The sequence below is a fragment of the Dysidea avara genome, chromosome 3 (genome assembly GCF_963678975.1).
Source record: "Dysidea avara chromosome 3, odDysAvar1.4, whole genome shotgun sequence".
NCBI classification, from domain to species: Eukaryota; Metazoa; Porifera; class Demospongiae; order Dictyoceratida; family Dysideidae; genus Dysidea; species Dysidea avara.
The window spans coordinates 37,487,493-37,510,426 of record NC_089274.1 but is presented as its reverse complement, the minus strand read 5'-3'; the positions used below and the strand labels follow the sequence as shown (position 1 = coordinate 37,510,426).

Sequence of the window (22,934 nt, the reverse complement as noted above, 5' to 3'; positions counted from 1 at the left end):
TTAATTTCCATTCCGCCATTACCGAGCTATGAATGTGTGAAAACGGCATTTTCTTGGTTCCTGTAAAATACACACTTGTCTGTTGTGCACGCTCACTGGCTGTACTTGGCCACATGACACACTGTTGTGTGTCTTGATCTATACTCTAATAGAACAGTCTGTCTATTCTACACTGTAAATTCATACTTCCGAAGTTACAGTGTAAACAGTCAGTAATGTGTATGCCTTTTTAATAGCATTGTCATACAAGATAAAGGGTGCATGTTTGGATAATATTATGCTTTTTAATTGCTAATTTCCAAATATCAGTTGTCTAAAAATTACGATTTTAACAATTTGTTGTTCCCCCAGTGAGACTATCACTAACAAAAATGAGTGATATCCACCCCAAAAACACCTTTGCTGTGAAAAGGCGTGTCCAAGAACCTATAAGTGCCTGAAACCCAATGTAAAAACAGCTCAGTTGTAGAGAAAGACTTCATTAAAGTAAAAATAACTGGTAACTTAAAGAACTGATATCTGGAGTGGCCAAGAATCAATTTTAATTCAACTAGCTATATAGTATAGCGACGTAGCCCCTAAAATTGGCAATATTGTGCACTTTTTTATAAAACCATGAAACTTTCCACATAAATAGTATCTAATCCAAAACAGCCAAGCTGTAAAAAAAGTTTGCGGCCCTGAGAAAGGCTATGGTGAAAAAAGATGTGAAATCCAAGATGGCGGCCAAGAAATGGCTGTGATGGTAGGTTAATGGTAAAAATTTTAATAACGACAATTCAGGTGAATTTTGTGCCAAGACCAAGCGAGGCACCAAATTCACCTGAATTGTTGTTATTAAAATTTTTACCATTAACCTACCATCACAGCCATTTCTTGGCCGCCATCTTGGATTTCACATCTTTTTTCACCATAGCCTTTCTCAGGGCCGCAAACTTTTTTTACAGCTTGGCTGTTTTGGATTAGATTTCACTTCTTTTTGTATTTGTATACCCCAAAGCTGGCCTATGGCCAGCTTTAGGGCTTTTTAACCTGTCATTTTTTCTTTACTACAGGAAGAAGAAAAGATGAAGCAGGGTGATTTCTTTGTAGCTGACCTCTCTGCAAGGTGATCCTTCTAGCTGATCTCTCTACCGGATGACTTGTTTGTAGCTGAACTCTCTACAGGGTGATTTGTTTGTAGCTGAACTCTCTACAAGGTAACTTCTTCTAGCTGATCTTTGTACAGGGTGATTTGTTTGTAGCTGAATTCTCTACAGGGCAATTTGTTTGCAGCTAAACTGCTGAACTCTCTACAATGTAACTTCTTCTAGCTGAACTCTCTACGGGTGGCTTGTTTCTAGCTGATCTCTCTACAGGGCGACCTGTTTCTAGCTGAACTCTCTACAAGGTAACTTCTTCTAGCTGATCTTTCTACAGGGTGATTTGTTTGTAGCTGAATTCTCTACAGGGCAATTTGTTTGCAGCTGAACTCTCTATACATGGTAGTTTCTTTGTAGCTGAACTCTCTACAATGTGACTTCTTCTAGCTGATCTCTCTACAGTGTAACTTGTTTCTAGCTGAACTCTCTACAGGGTGATTTGTTTGTAGCTGAATTCTCTACAGGGAAATTTGTTTGCAGCTGAACTCTCTACATGGTAGTTTCTTTGTAGCTGAACTCTCTACAATGTGACTTCTTCTAGCTGAACTCTCTACAGGGTGACTTCTTTCTAGCTGATCTCTCTACAGTGTAACTTGTTTCTAGCTGAACTCTCTACAGGGTGATTTGTTTGTAGCTGAATTCTCTACAATGTAACTTCTTCTAGCTGATCTTTCTACAGGGTGATTTGTTTGTAGCTGAATTCTCTACAGGGCAATTTGTTTGCAGCTGAACTCTCTACATGGTAGTTTCTTTGTAGCTGAACTCTCTACAATGTGACTTCTTCTAGCTGAACTCTCTACAGGGTGACTTCTTTCTAGCTGATCTCTCTACAGTGTAACTTGTTTCTAGCTGAACTCTCTACAGGGTGATTTGTTTGTAGCTGAATTCTCTACAAGGTAACTTCTTCTAGCTGATCTTTCTACAGGGTGATTTGTTTGTAGCTGAATTCTCTACAGGGCAATTTGTTTGCAGCTGAACTCTCTACATGGTAGTTTCTTTGTAGCTGAACTCTCTACAATGTAACTTCTTCTAGCTGAACTCTCTACAGGCGACTTGTTTCTAGCTGAGCTCTCTACAGGGTGATTTGTTTGTAGCTGAACTCTCTACAATGTAACTTCTTCTAGCTGATCTTTCTACAGGGTGATTTGTTTGTAGCTGAATTCTCTACAGGGCAATTTGTTTGCAGCTGAACTCTCTACATGGTAGTTTCTTTGTAGCTGAACTCTCTACAATGTGACTTCTTCTAGCTGAACTCTCTACAGGGTGACTTCTTTCTAGCTGATCTCTCTACAGTGTAACTTGTTTTTAGCTGAACTCTCTACAGGGTGATTTGTTTGTAGCTGAATTCTCTACAGGGCAATTTGTTTGCAGCTGAACTCTCTACATGGTAGTTTCTTTGTAGCTGAACTCTCTACAATGTGACTTCTTCTAGCTGAACTCTCTACAGGGTGACTTCTTTCTAGCTGATCTCTCTACAGTGTAACTTGTTTCTAGCTGAACTCTCTACAGGGTGATTTGTTTGTAGCTGAATTCTCTACAATGTAACTTCTTCTAGCTGATCTTTCTACAGGGTGATTTGTTTGTAGCTGAATTCTCTACAGGGCAATTTGTTTGCAGCTGAACTCTCTACATGGTAGTTTCTTTGTAGCTGAACTCTCTACAATGTGACTTCTTCTAGCTGAACTCTCTACAGGGTGACTTCTTTCTAGCTGATCTCTCTACAGTGTAACTTGTTTCTAGCTGAACTCTCTACAGGGTGATTTGTTTGTAGCTGAATTCTCTACAATGTAACTTCTTCTAGCTGATCTTTCTACAGGGTGATTTGTTTGTAGCTGAATTCTCTACAGGGCAATTTGTTTGCAGCTGAACTCTCTACATGGTAGTTTCTTTGTAGCTGAACTCTCTACAATGTGACTTCTTCTAGCTGAACTCTCTACAGGGTGACTTCTTTCTAGCTGATCTCTCTACAGTGTAACTTGTTTCTAGCTGAACTCTCTACAGGGTGATTTGTTTGTAGCTGAATTCTCTACAATGTAACTTCTTCTAGCTGATCTTTCTACAGGGTGATTTGTTTGTAGCTGAATTCTCTACAGGGCAATTTGTTTGCAGCTGAACTCTCTACATGGTAGTTTCTTTGTAGCTGAACTCTCTACAATGTGACTTCTTCTAGCTGAACTCTCTACAGGGTGACTTCTTTCTAGCTGATCTCTCTACAGTGTAACTTGTTTCTAGCTGAACTCTCTACAGGGTGATTTGTTTGTAGCTGAATTCTCTACAATGTAACTTCTTCTAGCTGATCTTTCTACAGGGTGATTTGTTTGTAGCTGAATTCTCTACAGGGCAATTTGTTTGCAGCTGAACTCTCTACATGGTAGTTTCTTTGTAGCTGAATTCTCTACAATGTGACTTCTTCTAGCTGAACTACTACAGTGTAACTTGTTTCTAGCTGAACTCTCTACAGGGTGATTTGTTTGTAGCTGAATTCTCTACAAGGTAACTTCTTCTAGCTGATCTTTCTACACGGTGATTTGTTTGTAGCTGAATTCTCTACAGGGCAATTTGTTTGCAGCTGAACTCTCTACATGGTAGTTTCTTTGTAGCTGAACTCTCTACAATGTAACTTCTTCTAGCTGAACTCTCTACAGGGTGACTTGTTTCTAGCTGAACTCTCTACAGGGCAATTTGTTTGCAGCTGAACTCTCTACATGGTAGTTTCTTTGTAGCTGAACTCTCTACAATGTAACTTCTTCTAGCTGAACTATCTACAGGGTAACTTGTTTCTAGCTGATCTCTCTACAGTGTAACTTGTTTCTAGCTGAACTCTCTACAGGGTGATTTGTTTGTAGCTGAATTCTCTACAAGGTAACTTCTTCTAGCTGATCTTTCTACAGGGTGATTTGTTTGTAGCTGAATTCTCTACAGGGCAATTTGTTTGCAGCTGAACTCTCTACATGGTAGTTTCTTTGTAGCTGAACTCTCTACAATGTAACTTCTTCTAGCTGAACTCTCTACAGGCGACTTGTTTCTAGCTGAGCTCTCTACAGGGTGATTTGTTTGTAGCTGAACTCTCTACTGGTGATTTGTTTGTAGCTGATCTCTCTATACAGGGTGATTTGTTTGTAGTTGAACTCTCTACAGATGATTTGCTTGCAGCTGAACTCTCTACATGATGGTTTCTTTGTAGCTGAACTCTCCACAAGGTAATTTCTTCTATCTGATCTCTGTACAGGGTGAATTGTTTGTAGCTGAACTCTCTACAAGGTAACTTCTTCTAGCTGATCTCTCTATACAGGGTGATTTGTTTGTAGTTGAACTCTCTACAGGTGATTTGTTTGTAGCTGAAATCTCTACATGGTGGTTTCTTTGCAACTGAACTCTCTACAAGGTGACTTCTTCTAGCTGATCTTTCTACAGGGTGATTTGTTTGTAACTGAACTCTCTACAAAGAACTTCTTCAAACTTATCTCTGTACAGGGTGAATTGTTTGTAGCTGAACTCTCTACATGGTGGTTTCTTTGTAGCTGAATTCTCTAAAAGGTAATTTCTTCTAGCTGATCTTATCTTTCTACAGGGTGATTTGTTTGTAGCTGAATTCTCCACAAGGTAATTTGGTTGCAGCTGAACTCTCTACATGGTGATTTCTTGTAGTTCAGCTCTCTACAAGGTGACTTCTTCTAGCTGAACTCTCTACAGAGTGATATTTTCGTAGCTGAAACTCTCCAAAGGGTGATTTGTTTGCAGATGAACTCTCTACATGATGGATTCTTTGTAGCTGAACTCTCTACAAGGTGACTTCTTCTTGCTGAACTCTCTACAGAGTGAACTGTTTGTAGCTGATCTCTCTACATGATAGTTTCTTTGTAGCTGGACTCTCTACAAGGTAACTTCTTCTAGATGATCTTTCTACAGAGCAACTTGTTTGTACCTGATTTCTCTACAGGATGATTTGTTTGCAGCTGACCTCTCTACATGATGGTTTCTTTGTAGCTGAACGCTCTACAAGGTAACTTCTTCTAGCTGATCTCTCTACAGGGTGAAATGTTTGCAGCCGAACTCTCTGCAGGGTGATTTAAATGCTCTACAGGGTGATTTCTTTGCAGCTGAACTCTCTACATGATGGTATATTTGTAACTGAACTCTCTACAAGGTAACTCCTTCTAGCTGATCTTTCTACAGGGCAGTTTGTTTGTAGCTGAATTCTCTACAGGGTGATTTATTTGCAGCTGAACTGTCTATAGGGTGAATTCTTCTAGCTGAACTCTCTACAGGGTGATCTTTTTGTAGCTGAACTCTCTCCAGAGTGATTTTTTTTCAGCTGAACTGTCTACATGATGGTTTCTTTGTAGCTGAACTCTCTACAAGGTGACTTCTTCTAGCTGATCTCTCTACAGGGTGATTTGTTTACAGCTGAACTCTCTACATGGTGCATAGTTTCTTTGTAACTGAACTCTCTACAAGATGACTTCTTCTAGCTGATCTCTCTACAGGGTGATTTGTTTCTAGGTGAACTCTCTACAGGGTGACTTGGCTGTAGCTGCATTGTCTATCAGATTAACTGGTTGTAGCTGAATTCCCTACAGGATCACTTGCAATGTAATATAATTCTTTAATGGAGGAAGTTATAAACGTAGCCGAATGCTCTATTAGGGTGACTGTTCTATTAGAGTATCTCGATCTCGCGTTAGCAACACGTAGTTGGCTTTCGAATCCTGACTCAGTGGTTTGTAATCCGATTCTTCTGTACTACTGCAAGGACTTTCTATGATGATTATTCCAGCTACACACTGATTTTCAGCTCATTGCTCTAAGCGGTTTGCCTGGTACGCGTGAAAACTAATAGTTTTTTTATTCATAAAAATCGATTGCATAATTTTGACACAGGTTGGGTTTTGTGTCATATCTCCATGGTCTTTATCTCGATTCTTTTCAGACCACAAAAGGCACTCCTACGATGGTTACTCCATCTACATAGCAATTTACAACTCATTCCTGCAAGGGGTTTACCCTGTGGGCGTGACAGACCTTCGACCTTATTTTACACGAATAATCGATCATAACTCCATGAATGTCCATCGGATTCCTACTAAAGTTGGTACTGAGATTCGCCTTAATGAGCCCTTCAAGTGTGCCAAATTTCAGCCCGATTGGAGCACGCATTCGTGTTTTATGGCGGATTTTGCGAAGTGTGCGAAATGAAGAAGAAAAAAACGAAGAAATTAAAACGAAATTTTGTTCGCTCGTATCTCGGAAATGGCTGGACCGATTTTCTTCAACTTTGGTATGTAGACTCCCATCACTGGCCGGCATGTCTGTAGCAAATTTGGTTCCAATCGGATAAGGGATCACAGAGCTACATAGGTGTGAAAATTGCGTTTTCTTTCTTCCTGTTAATAGGCATTCCAGTATCCGAGATTTTTTAATAAAAAAATTCTCCGTATATTCCCCAATAGAACCCTGACACAAAATAACAACTCGTATTTAACTTGGGATTGCTCCGTCGTCCAAGCTTCAATGAGGATGAAAATCACTGTGGGGTTTGTCCACACGCTGATCATCATGAAAATCTTAGTTTTATCGTGCGCGTTACATATAAGTAAGTTTTGTGTTGTTTTGTAATCTTTTCAAGCCTTATAATGTATGTAGAACACTTAAAAACTTTAAAAAACGTACTGTCGGGTGGAAGGTAGTCACTGGTGCTTACTTTAAAGTGCGTAGTTACTTTGCTCGGGTTAGCGATTTTCAGCTCCAGAGCAATTTTCTGATGGCTGTGTCATCAGCTCATACTTCAAAGTCGGCATAACAATATCATAATTGAAACCACAACTCCACCATAGGTATTGTTGCATCATTGCGGCACCTCCACTTTAGTTGTTTACCTTTATAAGTTGTTAACTTGATGTTTTTACTTACTTGACATAGCCTCTTGCCTATAGGTATACACCATTGTATTGAGAAGTGTGCAATAGGTGAAACATATTTGCTCACCACAAAGTATACAAAGATAGCTGAGATCTGATACAATCTGAAGTTACTCTCATTACATGTACAAACTTGCAGATTGAAGCAACTGCAGTTTCAAGATGGTCCAGATTGCTAGATGGTTTCCTGATTCAATTGTGCCATTTTCCCCTTTAAAATGTATGGGGAGCCCCAGAGAAAATATGTACCTTTTTTCAGTTTTTAAGCACTGTGCATGCCAAAGTAGCTAATTCCAACCCAGCAAACTATATATTTCTGAGATCGGCAATCAATACTCTATCTATTGAGCGTATAAAAAGCCCATTTTTCCAAAATTTAAAAATCGGGCTGGAATGCCTACTGTTAATATGCTCACGGTGTGGCGCGCCGGCTTCTTGGGCCGCACGGCACACTATCGTATGTTTTGATATAATTGCAAAAGTTTTTTAATCCATGCAAGAATGCCTTGGCTGCATGTAAAACAAGTGCACCCACGAACATAGCTGGCAGTTGAAATAGCTGATATCTGAAGTGGCTAAGAATGAATGTTGATATACAACAACGTTGAAACCGCGTCACTACTGCTGACCCGGATGACCCACTGACCCGGATAGCAATCCAGGTCAGACCTGGATAGCAATCCGGGTCAGACCAGGATTTGACCCGGATGTGACCCGGATTAATTAAAGCCGAGACGTGTTTCGGTTAGTCTCGAGCGAGCGAACGAGTCTACATTTTGAGCGTTCGATTCGTGTTGAGTAAATATTGCAACTTCAGCCTACCCCTCACCATAGATACCCTCAATTTCGTGCTACATACTACACTTACTAACAAATGAGCGTGGCTGAGCGTATGTTGGTAATGTGATAAGTGGGCGTGGCTCACGAAAAAGCTACGCGATAGCGTTTATAAGTTTCCACGTCGTCAAACGAACAATTTCGTTTCTCACGTGATCCAATCCGGGTCAGACCCGGATAAATTGTAAACCGGGTCAGACCCGGATGACCCGGAGAAAATGTGACCCGGATGACCCGACCTGGTTTTAACGCTGATATACAACTAATTGGAACTAACGAAAAGTTCAACATTGAACCTTTGTCTTTCAGCTGTGTTCTACATTCACTTTTGCTACATCCCAAACTGATTTCTTTGAACTCTAATTAGCTGGTAATTTGGCCACCTTTTTTTTGCTCTATACACTGAATATTAAAAAGGCAGTCAAATTACCAGTCAATTAGAGTTAAAAGAAATCAATTTAGGATGCATCAAAAGTTATTGTAGAACACAGCTGAAAGGCAAAGGTTCAATGTTAAACTTTTTGTTAATTCCAATCTAATCCAAAACAGCCAAGCTGTAAAAAAAGTGTGCGGCCCTCAGAAAGGCTATGGTGAAAAAAGATGTGAAATCCAAGGTGGCGGCCAAGAAATGGCTGTGATGGTAGGTTAATGGTAAAAATTTTAATAACGACAATTCAGGTGAACTTTTGTGCTGCTTCACAAAATTTACCTAAATTGTCATTATTAAAATTTTTACCATTAACCTACCATCACAGCCATTTCTTGGCCGCCACCTTGGATTTCACATCTTTTTTCACCATAGCCTTTCTGAGGGCCGCACACTTTTTTTACAGCTTGGCTGTTTTGGATTAGATTTCATTTCTTTTTGTATTTGTATACCCCAAATCCGGCCTATGGCCAGCTTTGGGACTTTTTAACCTATGTTTTTTTCTTTACTACAGGAAGAAGAAAAGATGAAGTAGATGTACTTTAAATATTTTATCAGTAAATGTACAAATTATATATACTGTATAATACATATGTGACCGGATTTGCGAAAAGGGGTCTTCCACACACATCCAATTTGCCAACTTTGACAATTAATAACTTCAGATTGGAAAGAGCTATTACCTTGAATTTTGGACAGTGGTGAGCACCACTATAGCTGAATACGTGGTGAAATTTTCAGGTTAATATGTTACTTGAACACTGAGTTATGGTCTCCAACAGTTATGGAATTGGATGTGTGTGGAAGACCCCTTTTCGCAAATCCGGTCACATAATATTATATTGATTACAGAAATCTCCATGGTGGTTTCTTTGTAACTGAACACTCTACAAGGTGACTTCTTTTAATTGCTCTCTCTACAGGGTGAATTGTTTGTAGCTGAACGATCTACAAGGTAACTTCTTCTAACTGATCTCTCTACAGGGTGATGTGTTTGTAGCTGAATTCTGTATAGGTGATTTGTTTGCAGCTGAGCTCTTTACAGAATGGTTTCTTTGTAGCTGAACCCTCTAAAAGGTAACTTCTTCTAACTGATCTTTCTACAGGGCAATTTGTTTCTGGCAGAATTTTCTACAGGGTGATTTCTTTGCAGCTGAACTCTCTACATGGTGGTTTCTTTGTAGCTGAACTCTCTACAAGGTAATTTCTTCTAGCTGATCTCTCTACAGGGAGATTTGTTTGTAGCTGAACTATCTACAAGGTAACTTCTTATAGCTGATCTCTCTACAGGGTGATTTGTTCGTAGTTGAATTCTGTACAGGTGATTTGTTTGCAGCTGAGCCCTTTACAAAATGGTTTCTTTGTAGCTGAACTTTCTCCAAGGTAACTTCTTCTAACTGATCTTTCTACAGGGTGATTTGTTTGTAGCTGAACTATCTACAAGGTAATTTCTTCTAGCTGATCTCTCTACAGGGTGATTTGTTTGTAGCTGAATTCTGTACAAGTGATTTGTTTGCAGCTGAGCTCTTTACAGAATGGTTTCTTTGTAGCTGAACTCTCTACAGGGTGATTTGTTTGTAGCTGAAATTCCTACAAGGTAACTTCTTCTAGCTGATCTTTCTACAGGGCGATTTGTTTGTAGCTGAGTTCTCTACAGGGTGTTTGTTTGCAGCTGAATTCTCTACATGATGGTTTCTTTATAGCTGAACTCTCTACAAGGTGACTTCTTCTAGCTGATCTCTCTACAGGGTGATTTGTTTGTAGCTGAACTCTCTACAGGTGATTTGTTTGTAGCTGAACTCTCTACAAGGCGATACTTCTAGATGATCTCTCTACAGGATTCCTTGTTTCTAACTGAACTCTCAACAGGGTGATCTGTTCATAGCTGAACTTTCTACTGGGTGATTTGTTTGCAGCTGAACTCTCTAAATGGTGGTTTCTTTGTAGCTGAACTCTCTACAACGTGACTTCTTCTAGCTGAACTCTCTACAAGGTGACTTGTTTCTAGCTGATCTCTCTACAGGGTGACTTGTTTCTAGCTGAACTCTCTACAGGTGATTTGTTTGTAGCTGAACTCTCTACATGGTGGTTTCGTTGTAGCTGAACTCTCTACAAGGTAACTTCTTCTAGCTGATCTTTTTACACTGCATATTTGTTTGTAGCTGAGTTCTCTACAGGGTGATTTGTTTGCAGCTGAACTCTCTACATGGAAGTTTCATTGTAGCTGAACTCTCTACAATGTGACTTCTTCTAGCTGAACTCTCTACAGGGTGACTTGTTTCTACCTGAACTCTCTATAGGTGATTTGTTTGCAGCTGAACTCTCTACATGGTGGTTTCTTTGTAGCTGAACTCTCTACAAGGTAACTTCTTCTAGCCGATCTTTCTACAAGGTGATTGAGTTTTTTGCAGCTGAACTCTTTACATGGTGGTTGCTTTGTAGCTGAACTCTCTAAAAGGTGACTTCTTCTAGCTGAACTCTCTACAGGATGATTTGTTTGCAGCTGAACTCTCTACGTGGTAGTTTCTTTGTAGCTGAACTCTCTACAATGTGACTTCTTCTAGCTGAACTCTCTACAGGGTGACTTGTTTTTAGCTGATCTCTCTACAGGGTGACTTGTTTCTAGCTGAACTCTCTACAGGTGATTTGTTTGCAGCTGAACTCTCTACATGGTGGTTTCTTTGTAGCTGAACTCTCTACAAGGTACCTTCTTCTAGCTGATCTTTCTACAGGGTGATTTGTTTGTGGCTGAATTCTCTACAGGGTGATTTATTTGCAGCTTAACTCTCTACAAGGTGACTTCTTCTAGCTGAACTCTCAACAGAGTGATTGATTTTTTTTGCAGCTGAACTCTCTACATGGTGGTTTCTTTGTAACTGAACTCTCTACAGGGTTATTTTGTTTGTAGCTGAACTCTCTACAGGGTGATTTGTTTGTAGCTGAACTCTCTACAGGGTGATCTGTTCATAGCTGAACTCCCTATAAGGTAACTTCTTCTAGCTAATCTTTCTACAGGGCGATTTGTTTGTAGCTGAGTTCTCTACAGGGTGATTTGTTTGCAGCTGAACTCTACATGGTAGTTTCTTTGTAGCTCTACAATGTGACTTCTTCTAGCTGAACTCTCTACAAGGTGACTTGTTTCTAGCTGATCTCTCTACAGGGTGACTTGTTTCTAGCTGAACTCTCTACAGGTGATTTGTTTGCAGCTGAACTCTCTACATGGTTTATTTCTTTGTAACTGAACTCCCTGCAAGGTGACTTCTTCTAGCTGATCTCTCTACAGGGAGATTTGTTTGCAGCTTAACTCTCTACAGGTGATTTGTTTGCAGCTGAACTCTCTACATGATGGTTTCTTTGTAGCTGAACTCTCTACAAGGTAATTTCTTCTAGCTGATCTCTCTACAGGCCGATTTGTTTGTAGCTGAACTCTCTACATGATGGTTTCTTTGTAGCTGAACTCTCTACAAGGTGATTTCTTCTATAGCTGATCTTTCTACAGGGTGATTTGTTTGCAGTTGAACTCTCTACATGATAGTTTCTTTGTAGCTGAACTCTCTACAAGGTGATTTCTTCTATAGCTGATCTTTCTACAGGGTGATTTGTTTGTACCTGAACTATCTACATGATGGTTTCTTTGTAGCTGAACTCTCTACAAGGTAACTTCTTCTAGCTGATCTCTCTACAGGACAATTTGTTTGTACCTGAACTCTCACATGATTGCTTCTTTGAAGCTGAACTCTCTACAAGGTGATTTCTTCTAGCTGATCTTTCTACAGGGTGATTTGTTTGTAGCAGAACTCTCTACAAGGAAACTTCTCCTAGCTGATCTCTCTACAGGGAGATTTGTTTGTAGCTGAACTCTCTATACATGATTTGTTTGCGGCTGAATTCTCTACATGATGGTTTCTTTGTAGCTGAACTCTCTACAAGGTAACTTCTTCTAGCTGATCTCTTTACAGGGTGAATTGTTTTTTAGCTGAACGATCTACAAGGTAACTTCTTCTAACTGATCTCTCTACAGGGTGATTTGTCTGTAGCTGAACTTTCTACAAGGAAACCTCTTTTAACTGAGCTCTGTACAGGGTGAATTGTTTGTAGCTGAACTATCTACAAGGTAACTTCTTCTAGCTGATCTCTCTACAGGATGATTTGTTTGTAACTGAACTATCTACAAGGTAACTTCTTCTAGCTGATCTCTCTACAGGATGATTTGTTTGTAACTGAACTATCTACAAGGTAACTTCTTCTAGCTGATCTCTCTACAGGGTGATTTGTTTGTAGCTGAATTCTGTATAGGTGATTTGTTTGCAGCTGAGCTCTTTACAGAATGGTTTCTTTGTAGCTGAACTCTCTACAAGGTAACTTCTTCTAGCTGATGTATCTACAGGGTCACTAGTTTGTAACTGAATTCTCTACATGATGGTTTCTTTGTAACTGAACTATCTATAAGGTGACATCTTCTAGCTGATCTTTCAACAGGGTGATTTGTTTGTAACTGAACTCTCTACAAGAAAACTTCTTCTAACTGATGTCTGAACAGGGTGAATTGTTTGTAGCTGAACTCTCTACAGGGTGATTTGTTTGTAGCTGATCTCTATACAGGTTACTTATTTCTAACTGATCTCTTGAATTCTGTTCAGGGTGACTGCTCTATTAGGATGACTGCTCTATTAGAGTATCTCGATCTCGCACTTGCTACACCAAGTTGGATTTCGTGTTATAACTCCGTGGCTTTAAGTCTGATTTTTCTACACCATTGAAGAGCCTTTCTAAGATGATAACTCCATCTGTACAGCGATTTTCAAAGTATTATCCCAAGTGGTTTATCTGGTAGGCGTGGTAAGCATAATAATAATAATAATAATAATAAAAATTAGCTAATCTCGATTGCGTAATTGTTACACACTGTTGATTTTTTCGCTGTATCTTCCTGGTTTTTAGCTCGATTTCTTTCAAACCACAAAAGGTTTGAGGTTCAATAGTTAACCTATTCACCCACCGATTTTCAGCTTCTTCCCATACGCGGTTTATCCTGTAGGCGTGACAACATATTGGTGTTATTTTTCGTGCATAATCGCTCATAACTCTTTGCCTGTTTATGGTATTCCAGCCAAAGTTGGTACAGAGATGCGCCTTTATACCCCCCTTCTGTGTGCCAAATTTCAAGGCAATCGGATAACGCGTTCGCGTTTTATAGCAGTTTTTGTAAGTGTGCGAAAAGAGGAAGAAAAATAAGAAGAAAAAAAAAACGAAGAAACTAAGCCAATTTTTGAAGTCGCATATCTCAGGAATGCCTGAAGCGATTTCGCTCAAATTTGGAATGTGGAGTGCTGAAGTTGGAGGAAATGTACACAGCAAAATTTGTCTTGTTTCATCCAGGCAGCACAGAGCTACGGAGGTGCGAAAATCGCGTTTTCTTTCTTCCTGTCAATATACTCACGGGGTTGCGCGCCGGCTTCTTGGGCCGCACGACACACTACCGTGTGTCTTGATTAGTTGTATATCAACATTCATTCTTGGCCACTTCAGATATCAGCTATTTCAGTTGCCAGTTACTTTCATGGATGCACTTGTTTTACAGCCAAGGTGATCTTGCATGGATTAAAAACTTTAGTGATTATATTAGTATAGCGGCACAACCAAAAAATTGTGCACTTTTTCATAAAGCCATGAAACTTTCCGCATAAATAGTAGTCCTCAATACATGTATTTCAGATATTTTTAGTGCCATCGCTGATTTGACCTTTGGTGACCTGTACTGCTATTCTTGTACAGAAAATTGATCATTTTTGTCTTTAACTCCCTGAGGCAGTAATTAACTTGTTAAAACATAGTACCAAACAAAATATCTTGCTGATAGAAACAACTTGGTTTTTATTTGAAGTCAATAGGAGATTTCATTCTTAAGTTATGAGTATTTTTATTAGCTGCAAAATTTGATAAATTTATATAATAGTTATACGGGCACAATGTGGAGTCTATGAAATTTATAAACCCGAAGGCCCGGGCTGTAGCGCACAAGCGAAGCGAGGGCGCTACTAAGGGCCTGAGGGTTTATAAATTTCATAGACTCCACATTGTGCCCGTATAACTGCTTTAGACTCTATTTCACATTACACTTAGATTACTTACCTCATCCACGGCTGTTTCTGCTGTAGGCTCGGCAAAAGCGGCTGGTTTTCTTGTGATAATACTAGCGCCATGGCAACTATGCGTCCTCACGTGACAAAATAATAGCACTCGTTAAATCACTGCACGTGAACAATGCATAGCGATTGGATAAACCTAGATTTTGAGCATATGTTATATTGTGCCTGAAGGCGTGGAGTATATTAGAGAACCAGGTGGAGTATATGAGATTTATTACCCACCCAAAACAGCCTAAATAGAGTCTAAGCATAATTATCTGCCCACAGGTAATTCATACCTTGAGGGCAGGTAAATTTATCAAATTTTGCAACTAGTAAAAATGATCATAACTTTGTAATGAAATCACCTATTGACTTCAAATAAAAACCACGTTGTTTCTATCAGCAAGATCTTTTGTTTGGTACCATGTTTTTAACAAGTTAATTACTGCCTCAGGGAGTTAAAGACAAAAATGATCAATTTTCTGTACATAAATGGCTGTAAAAGTCACCAAGGGTCAACTCAGTGATGGCACTATATCTAAAATTACATGTCATGAGGAGTACTATTTATGTGGAAAGTTTCATGGTTTTATGGTTTTATGAAAAAGTGCACAATATTGCCAATTTTGAGGGCTACGCCGCTATACTATATAGTTAGTTGGAGTAAGATTGATTCTTGGCCACTCCAGATATCGGCTCTTTAAGTTACCAGTTATTTTTATTTTCATGAAGTCTTTCTCTACAACTAAGCTGTTTTTACATTGGGTTACAGGTACTTGTAGTTTCTTGGAAGCGCCTTTTTTACAGCGAAGGTATTTTTGGGGTGAATCAAATTTTACACAGTTTCACAAGAGTTTCATCCTTGGAGAATTTCCGGTTATACGGTAGTCTATTTTATTTGACTATTAATTTTTTGGTTCCATTAGAGTATCTCAATCCTGCCTGTTTCACATGTTTGGGTTTTGCTTTATATCTTTTTAACTAATGCTCACAGTATTTTCAAATCACAAAAGGTCTGTGCTACAATGGTCAGCCTATTTGCATACCAATTTCAAGTTGCTTCTGTCAATAGTTTACCCTGCAGGGTTGACAAAAAAATCGCTCTTGAAATTTTGAATGTCACTTGTAATTGCACCGCTTTCTCCAATCTATACACAAATTGGAAGATAAGTGCACTATAGTGCTGAGCAGTATACTGACTATTTATTTAAACTGCGATATCTATTATTGATACTGTCTAATTTCTTAATACCGAAATATCGTCAATTTAGAAAACAGTCTTTAAAGCTTGACATATGAAAGGATATGGGCTGTGTACAATAATATACTGCAGTAAGCTTGCCAACACAATTCTGTCTTGAGTAAAAATGCTTAGAAACTGTACTTTTGTATCTGGATCTATTAGCAGAGGTCTAAAACAGCATCTAACTAAGGCAACCAGTAATATAGTTATCAAGCACGTAACAATATCAAACCGTCTATGAAATATCAAAACCACTATAATATGCTCTTTATATCTTCTAAATTTGAAAAGAATCCGTTAGGCTTGTACAAGTTATGCCAATCTTTAGTCCAGTTGCATGGAATGCAATCAGTGTTAATTGTCCATTGTGCAACCTCTGGATGCTGTGGATGCTGTGGATGCTGTGGATGCTGATAAATTGCATGAACGATACCCGCAATGACGTTTCTTTACGTTGCGATTACAAAATTTGATGTCATAATCGATAAAATGACCATGTTAGTGCAGAGGCTTCAAAGAATTTGGCACACAATATTTGAAATGATTGATGTCTGTAGTGTTTTACACATGGATCCACAAGGTAAGTAGTAGTACACGTACTGTGACAGTGCAAAACATGCTCCAACAAGGAAAAAGCAGACTGAAAATTTTAAATTTGGACACAAATAGGCTTATTTGTATTGCATTATATACCATATGCCTCACCTTTGCTATTTTTCGAATTTATAAATGCTATCATAGGGAACACTATCTTGCCCAATACCTCCCTGTACAAAGTCCACACACTACGGCGGCCATTGTGTTTTGTGACATCATAGATATACACGAAATGTAACCAAAACGTCATTGCGGATATCGCTCATTGAAACTATTGGGAAAATGATGATAACCTACAATAAAACTTCTGTACAAAGTATACAGTATGTTCAAATTTTCTTTACATTGCTGTCATCTCATGGTAATCCACTGTGAATAGAATGATGAGTTATAGGGCTGTGAAGTTAGAATTGTTACCAGACAAGGCTTTTCACAGGTGATATTTGTAAGCTCAGAGTTAGAGAATTGTTCAAGAATGCCAACAAATCTTAACAATAGGCTCTGTTGTGAATCGCTTTGCAGGAAAATACTGAATCAACAGTGACATTCAACTAAGTTAACAGCATGTTCAGCGTGCCCAAATACATTATCCAGGTGATTGTGGTACTTGTTCTTGTATTGTACCTCTGGTAAACAAAAGGAAAACAAGTAGCTGTGTGTGTCTTTCATCTCCAAAAAGATTTTCATCACTAATTCTATGCTTTACTGGCTCATAACTCACTATTGGCTTGCGCATTTACAGCCAAAAACATCACATGGCACAGAGATCAATGTAGTTTCCAGTACTCCTTTAAAATCTCGGGATGTTCTTTTAGATTCTACATAACAATAGATTTTGTGTCTGTGATTGTCCGTTTCCCAATGGTTTCTTTATGCCTATCCACAGCATCCAGTGGTGGCACAAATGCAATTAAAAGATACTTCCCTTGTATGCAACTGGACCATTTGTAAGTGGTACAAAAAGAATATTTAATGAAAGAAGATGAGGAAAACGAAAAAAAAAAAAGACTAACTTTGAAGGCGTGTATCTCAAAGATGGCTGGACTGATTTTTCTACTACCCCAAGGGATGTATTGCAAAAAAAGGGCTACTTCTGTGTAGCCATTACTGAGGTATGAATGTGTGAAAATTACATTTTTTGGCTCCTATAAAATACACATTTGCCTGTTACATGCCCGGATGCATTGGCTGCCTACTCAAGGGGAGTTCGGAAATCTTTGTTTCGTTGCAGTAGACTAAAGGATACATGAGTTATGGCCATTTGTTTATGTCATGTTGAAGTGATCACATGCAATAGATCTTTCTTTATTGGTTTCATCTTGTAAGTAGTGATAGAAGGAAAACATACCCAGTAATGGACTCCCATATTTATGGCAAACACGATGGTGCAAGTTGCAATACTGTTCGTCATTGTGTTTGTAAGTTATAGTCATTTTTGCAGGCACCTATAATCTATTTGTACAAATTGATCTTTCTGTTGTTACTACTTTGCAAGGCTGTATATCCAAAAGTTGTTGGCATATAAGGCTGAAACTTATAGTGCATTTACACTAGCAGTTGGGCACGGTACGGTACAGTACAGCACGGCACGGTACGCTTAATTTTGCTAGTGTAAATGGGTATCGATCCGAGCCAAACTGTTACGTGCCGGGCTGACCTGGCCCTGCTACTTCAACCATGCTGGCTCAGTACGGCACGGCACGGTAGACAAATTGAAACAAACCTTGCTATATCCTTGGCTGCTGCACGTAAATACGATGGCTTCTACCATGGCCAAACATGAAACAAAGTCCAGTTACCAAGTTCAACTTGAATGAGCTGTCCATAGAGTGATAGCCGCTGATATTGTCCTTCAAACGGATTGCTGGTAACTTGTACGACAGCAACAGCTTGAAACAAGCTTGAAAACGGCGAGGGCATCTCGTAGGACGATACTTTAGCCATCACGTGCTTATGTATAAACTTGCCCAGCACGGTTATTTCCTTACCAATGTAAATGTGCACTTAAAACGTAGCGTACCATACTGTGCTGTACCGTACCGAGCTGGAGCTACTAGTGTAAATGCACTATTAGTCAGAGCATACATTTGGCTAAATGGATTATAATTATTTAACAATAAAGAATTTCTAGGTTTTTGCAGATCCGGTCACAAATAGCTGTAGGTGTAGATAAACTCCGTTGTTTTGTTGCCTTTTATTTCTATGATTCGAATTATGATTCTACTCAAATGCAAAATTTCTATATTTTATTTACACTTGTATTTATAATGCACTCATTGATATTTCAGATATTCAATGTTATACACCGTCCAATGGAGTAATAACATCATGTAGTTCTGGTATGGTGGAAGTTATTAATGAGAATGATATTTGTAGTTTCACATGTAACACTGGTTATAAGCTAACTGGTAGTGATACTAGGACCTGTCACAGTGATGGGAGCTGGAGTGGAAGTGAGACTCTCTGTATAAAAGGTGAGCAATATGCACAGTCACATACCTTTGACTGTTTTATGTATTAAATCTTATATATAGTTACTTGTCTTCCACTTACTGATCCTAATAATGGAGTAATCATTTGTTCACTGGGAGATGATGGAGTTCCTTCCTATGAAGACACTTGTAGTTTCACATGTAACACTGGTTATGCGCTAACTGGTAGTGACACTAGGACCTGTCAGAGTGATGGGAGCTGGAGTGGTACTGAAACTGTGTGTATAAGAGGTGGGAAGCGTGTGTGTGTTTGTTTGTTATAAACCATAAAACTGTACAGTTGCTTGTCCATCACTTACTGTAATGATGACTTGTTCACTGGGAGATGATGGAGTTCCTTCCTATGAAGATACTTGTAGTTTTACATGTAACACTGGTTATAAGCTAACTGGTAGTGGCACTAGGACCTGTCAGAGTAATGGGAGCTGGAGTGGTACTGAAACTATGTGTATAAGAGGTGGGAAGTGTGTGTGTGTATTTGTTTGTTATAAACCATAAAACTGTACAGTTGCTTGTCCATCACTTACTTATCCTAATAATGGAACGATGACTTGTTCACTGGGAGATGATGGAGTTCCTTCCTATGAAGACACTTGTAGTTTCACATGTAACACTGGTTATGAGCTAACTGGTAGTGACACTAGGACCTGTCAAATTGATGGGAGCTGGAGTGGTAGTGAGACCATGTGTAGAAGAGGTGTGTATGTATGTATACTTGTGTCTGGTATGCTGTCTTGTATTATGTGATTCATCTTCCAACATGGGACAGTAGTTTATTTTTGTTCAATATGAAATCACACTTTGTGATTTTATTACTCATGATCATGTGCCTTGTTTTACCTGCATGGTATGTAATAAATAGCAAAGTACATAGGTGCATGCTGGCAGGATCTCTGAATGAACTCATTTACTGTGATGTGACCACACTTGAATTGTTACATTGAAATATCACTGTCTATATTGCTAGTTGGTCACCCCACATTGTGGTGCTTAGAGAAATTCTTTTACCATAATGTGGTGAGGTGCCACTACTATCCTACTGCAATTAAAACCAATGTCCATGAAAGCCCCATGCACCAGAAGCATCTGTCTGAACATAGTAGGCTGGAGTCTTGGGTAATGCAGCACTTCGTAATAGGCTGAGGCCATTTCAGGACTTCAGAAAAGTGTGCCATCAACTTAAATCTGAACGGAATTCTACAGTTAGGTGCCTTTTGTAATCCAATTTTTTATCTTAACAGCAGTTGAATTCATCCTGCTTATGAAAGTCTTTCCGCATTGTAGCACTTTTGTCGCATGCTGCAGAAGATCTATATACTGAAGACAGTATTTCTCTCTTCTTGGCTCTCCACCCTGTCAGCCACTCACTCACAGAATAACATATTCTTGCTAACTTATCAACTGGCAGTCTGATTTCCATATTGACTGTATCTGTTGTGATTCCTAAGAATGTCAGTGTTGGTGAAAGCATTTTGACTTTTTTCTGGAGTGAGTGACACTCCAAGGGTTTTGCAAGTGTGTTTTATTACGTCCAAATTGATTGACATTCAGCAGAGGCTGGGCTGTCAAACGTTAAGAAATCATCCAAATAATTTATGCATATGATGTGGGAAACACCTTGCTGTTGCATGCCCCACTGAAGCAAGTCAGCTGCAACGTTAAATAGTTTAGGAACAGATCGCAAGCCAAAAGGCAAGCAAGTGTCAACATACGTACATGAATAGAATCATCCCAAGCCATTTGCAGCAGGTGTCTATCAGCTGGTGTACTGAGAACTGTTTAAAGGCACTTTACGTAATGTCTATTTGGCCAGTAGGGTACCTTTGCCTAATGTAATTACTAGGCATATGGCATTGTCAATAGTCACATAGTAAAGAGAGCACAGTGACTTGGGGATTCCATCATTAATGCTTTTGGGTCGTTCCATGTCAAATCACCAATGAAGTGTAGGGTCACCTCTCAGATTTTGATGAATCTTTGTGTGTTTGTGGTACTTATGGTGCTCATCACCCATACCAATTTTTAGCCCCATATGAATATTTAATGAAAATTGGTCCATCTTGAATTACAAAATCAACTGTAACTCACTACTGTGTTAATTTTAAAGCAGAATTTTCAGTGATCAAAGACTGTTAATTGATCTTTCAAGTAATCCATAAATTATGGAATATCAACTTAATTAAGGTTTTAAAAAGGCTCTATTTAATCCTAAAAAGTGCTGCTTCAGATTCTTTGAATTTTTTAGTGAATAATAGTTGGGTTATGGTCTATTGTTGATAAAATTTTTGTGGTGAGGGCATGAGGCCACAGCGGGTTCAAGAGATATAATTAAATATGTTTCAATTAGCAACAACCGTGCCTCGGTTGGACTTCACTGGCTACGGTACTACCACTGCACAAGTTGTGGTATGTAGTAGAATTTTGTATTCTATTGTTACTATATAGGAGTGTACACCTCTAACAACCACTTCTGATAAGGCCATGCCAACTTAATTAAAGTGTCCAAGTGCAGTACAACCTGTATTACTGACCACCTGTATCGAAAGACCACCTTTGTGCTGCAATTTATTTACTATATGGAAATTCCATATACTGTATCATACAGTACAGTAGTACTGTATATTAGGAATCATGGAGGTTGGAGTTTTTCTAGCCTAAAAATCACCATAAAACCAGCTCACAATACCATTCTGGTGCCTTGGCAGTATTGGTTAGGCATAACCAAGCTCAAAAGTTCCTTCAGTACGATCCTAAAGGCTTTCAATAAATTGTTACAAAATTTTAAAAAATTTAATTCTATGGAATTTTCTGCTGACTAACTGCCTGCCTGCCTGCCTGCCAGACCGCCCGCCCGCCTGCCTGCCTGATGCCTTCAGATAAGCGTAACTCAATAACGGCTAAGGCTATTGCCTTGATTTTTCACTATTTGATATCGCTTCATCCCGAGACACACCTTTTGGCATACCGCATTACGTACAATGCACACATCATGAGCTTACCTTTGTCATTGTTTTTGTCCCATTTCTTTATGCTGACAGCCCAAGGTGTCGATTCGCAGTAGCACGATGCATAGCCTCCCTACAGTACATTTATAAATGGGAATTGTCCATATTTACCGTGGTGACTGGATTGATTGCAGAGGCAATTCTAACACTGTTCTTTGTTTGTAACACTGTGTAATGGGCTGAACATAGCTGAAAGCGAAGCATAATGACTGCTGCACTTTTGAGGCAGTAATTGAGCACGTGAATCATTGTATTTTTGGTGGCAACTGGATTGTTGCAGAGGTACTTCTTCTACTGTTTTTCATCTGTAGCGCTGTGTAACGGGCTGAACATAGCTGAAAAAGCGAAGCATAATGGTCACTACGCTTTCGAAGCAGTATTTGATAGCTGTGGTACACGTTCAGATGAATGCATTAATTCTGGTGCCATCCTTTCTTTTGATGTGGTATGCGTGGATTCACCAGTCCTAATAATGTTCCAAAAAAGTAAACAAACTTGCCTACACCTGCAGATATACTAGTGAACATTTAATCCCCAATTCAGTCTTGGCCTTGGGTATAGACTGAATTAGAGATTAAATGTTCACTAGTATATCTGCAGTGTAGGCAACCTCCCTTGTTTCCCTACTTTTTTTTGACCCCTAATCAAACTTAAAAATTCCTAATTTTTCCTTAAACTTGTCCAATTATTCACCTTCCAATAACTGGTTTTAGTAAACTGCAGGTTCACAACACTAATTAACCAGTTATTTTCTGATTGTAAATTAGCAGACATAATGGTACTCAACATGAAACTGGAAACATTAGGGTGGTACCAAAGTGATCATCAACTTAGACAATACCAGTTAATAACCGTTTTTTCCATACCGGTTCACAACACTAATGGTAACATTGATGAACAGTGGTCTTTGTTTCGTACTGCTTTGGCTAAATCTGCTGCTGGTGTGTTTACTAAGTGTACTATTGTATCGAGGGGAGTGTTGGGCAACACACAAATGACACTTGGTTCATCTAAATCGTTTTCACCATTTAATGTATTAGGAACATTCTTGGAATAAGCAGGAAGAAGCAGTGGGAGCAGCATATCAGTTTGGAGCCAACTCATCAGATGTGGGGTGATTCTGAGACCATCACTGAGAAACT

At 39.1% G+C, this 22,934-nt stretch overlaps 1 protein-coding gene and 1 pseudogene across 2 annotated transcripts in view; one reads left to right on the top strand and one right to left on the bottom strand.

Moving 5' to 3' along the window:
• Positions 1 to 22,934, top strand: part of LOC136250892 (E-selectin-like) — a 148,006-nt gene that overhangs the window by 104,844 nt on the left and 20,228 nt on the right. For both annotated transcript variants that reach the window (XM_066043233.1, XM_066043232.1), the window contains exons 4-7: positions 18,584 to 18,769; positions 18,830 to 19,018; positions 19,068 to 19,244; positions 19,296 to 19,484. In XM_066043233.1, the coding sequence (XP_065899305.1) occupies positions 18,584 to 18,769; positions 18,830 to 19,018; positions 19,068 to 19,244; positions 19,296 to 19,484 (741 nt within the window). The remainder of the gene's footprint in view (positions 1 to 18,583; positions 18,770 to 18,829; positions 19,019 to 19,067; positions 19,245 to 19,295; positions 19,485 to 22,934) is intronic.
• LOC136251951 (U4 spliceosomal RNA) lies at positions 21,035 to 21,191 on the bottom strand (annotated as a pseudogene).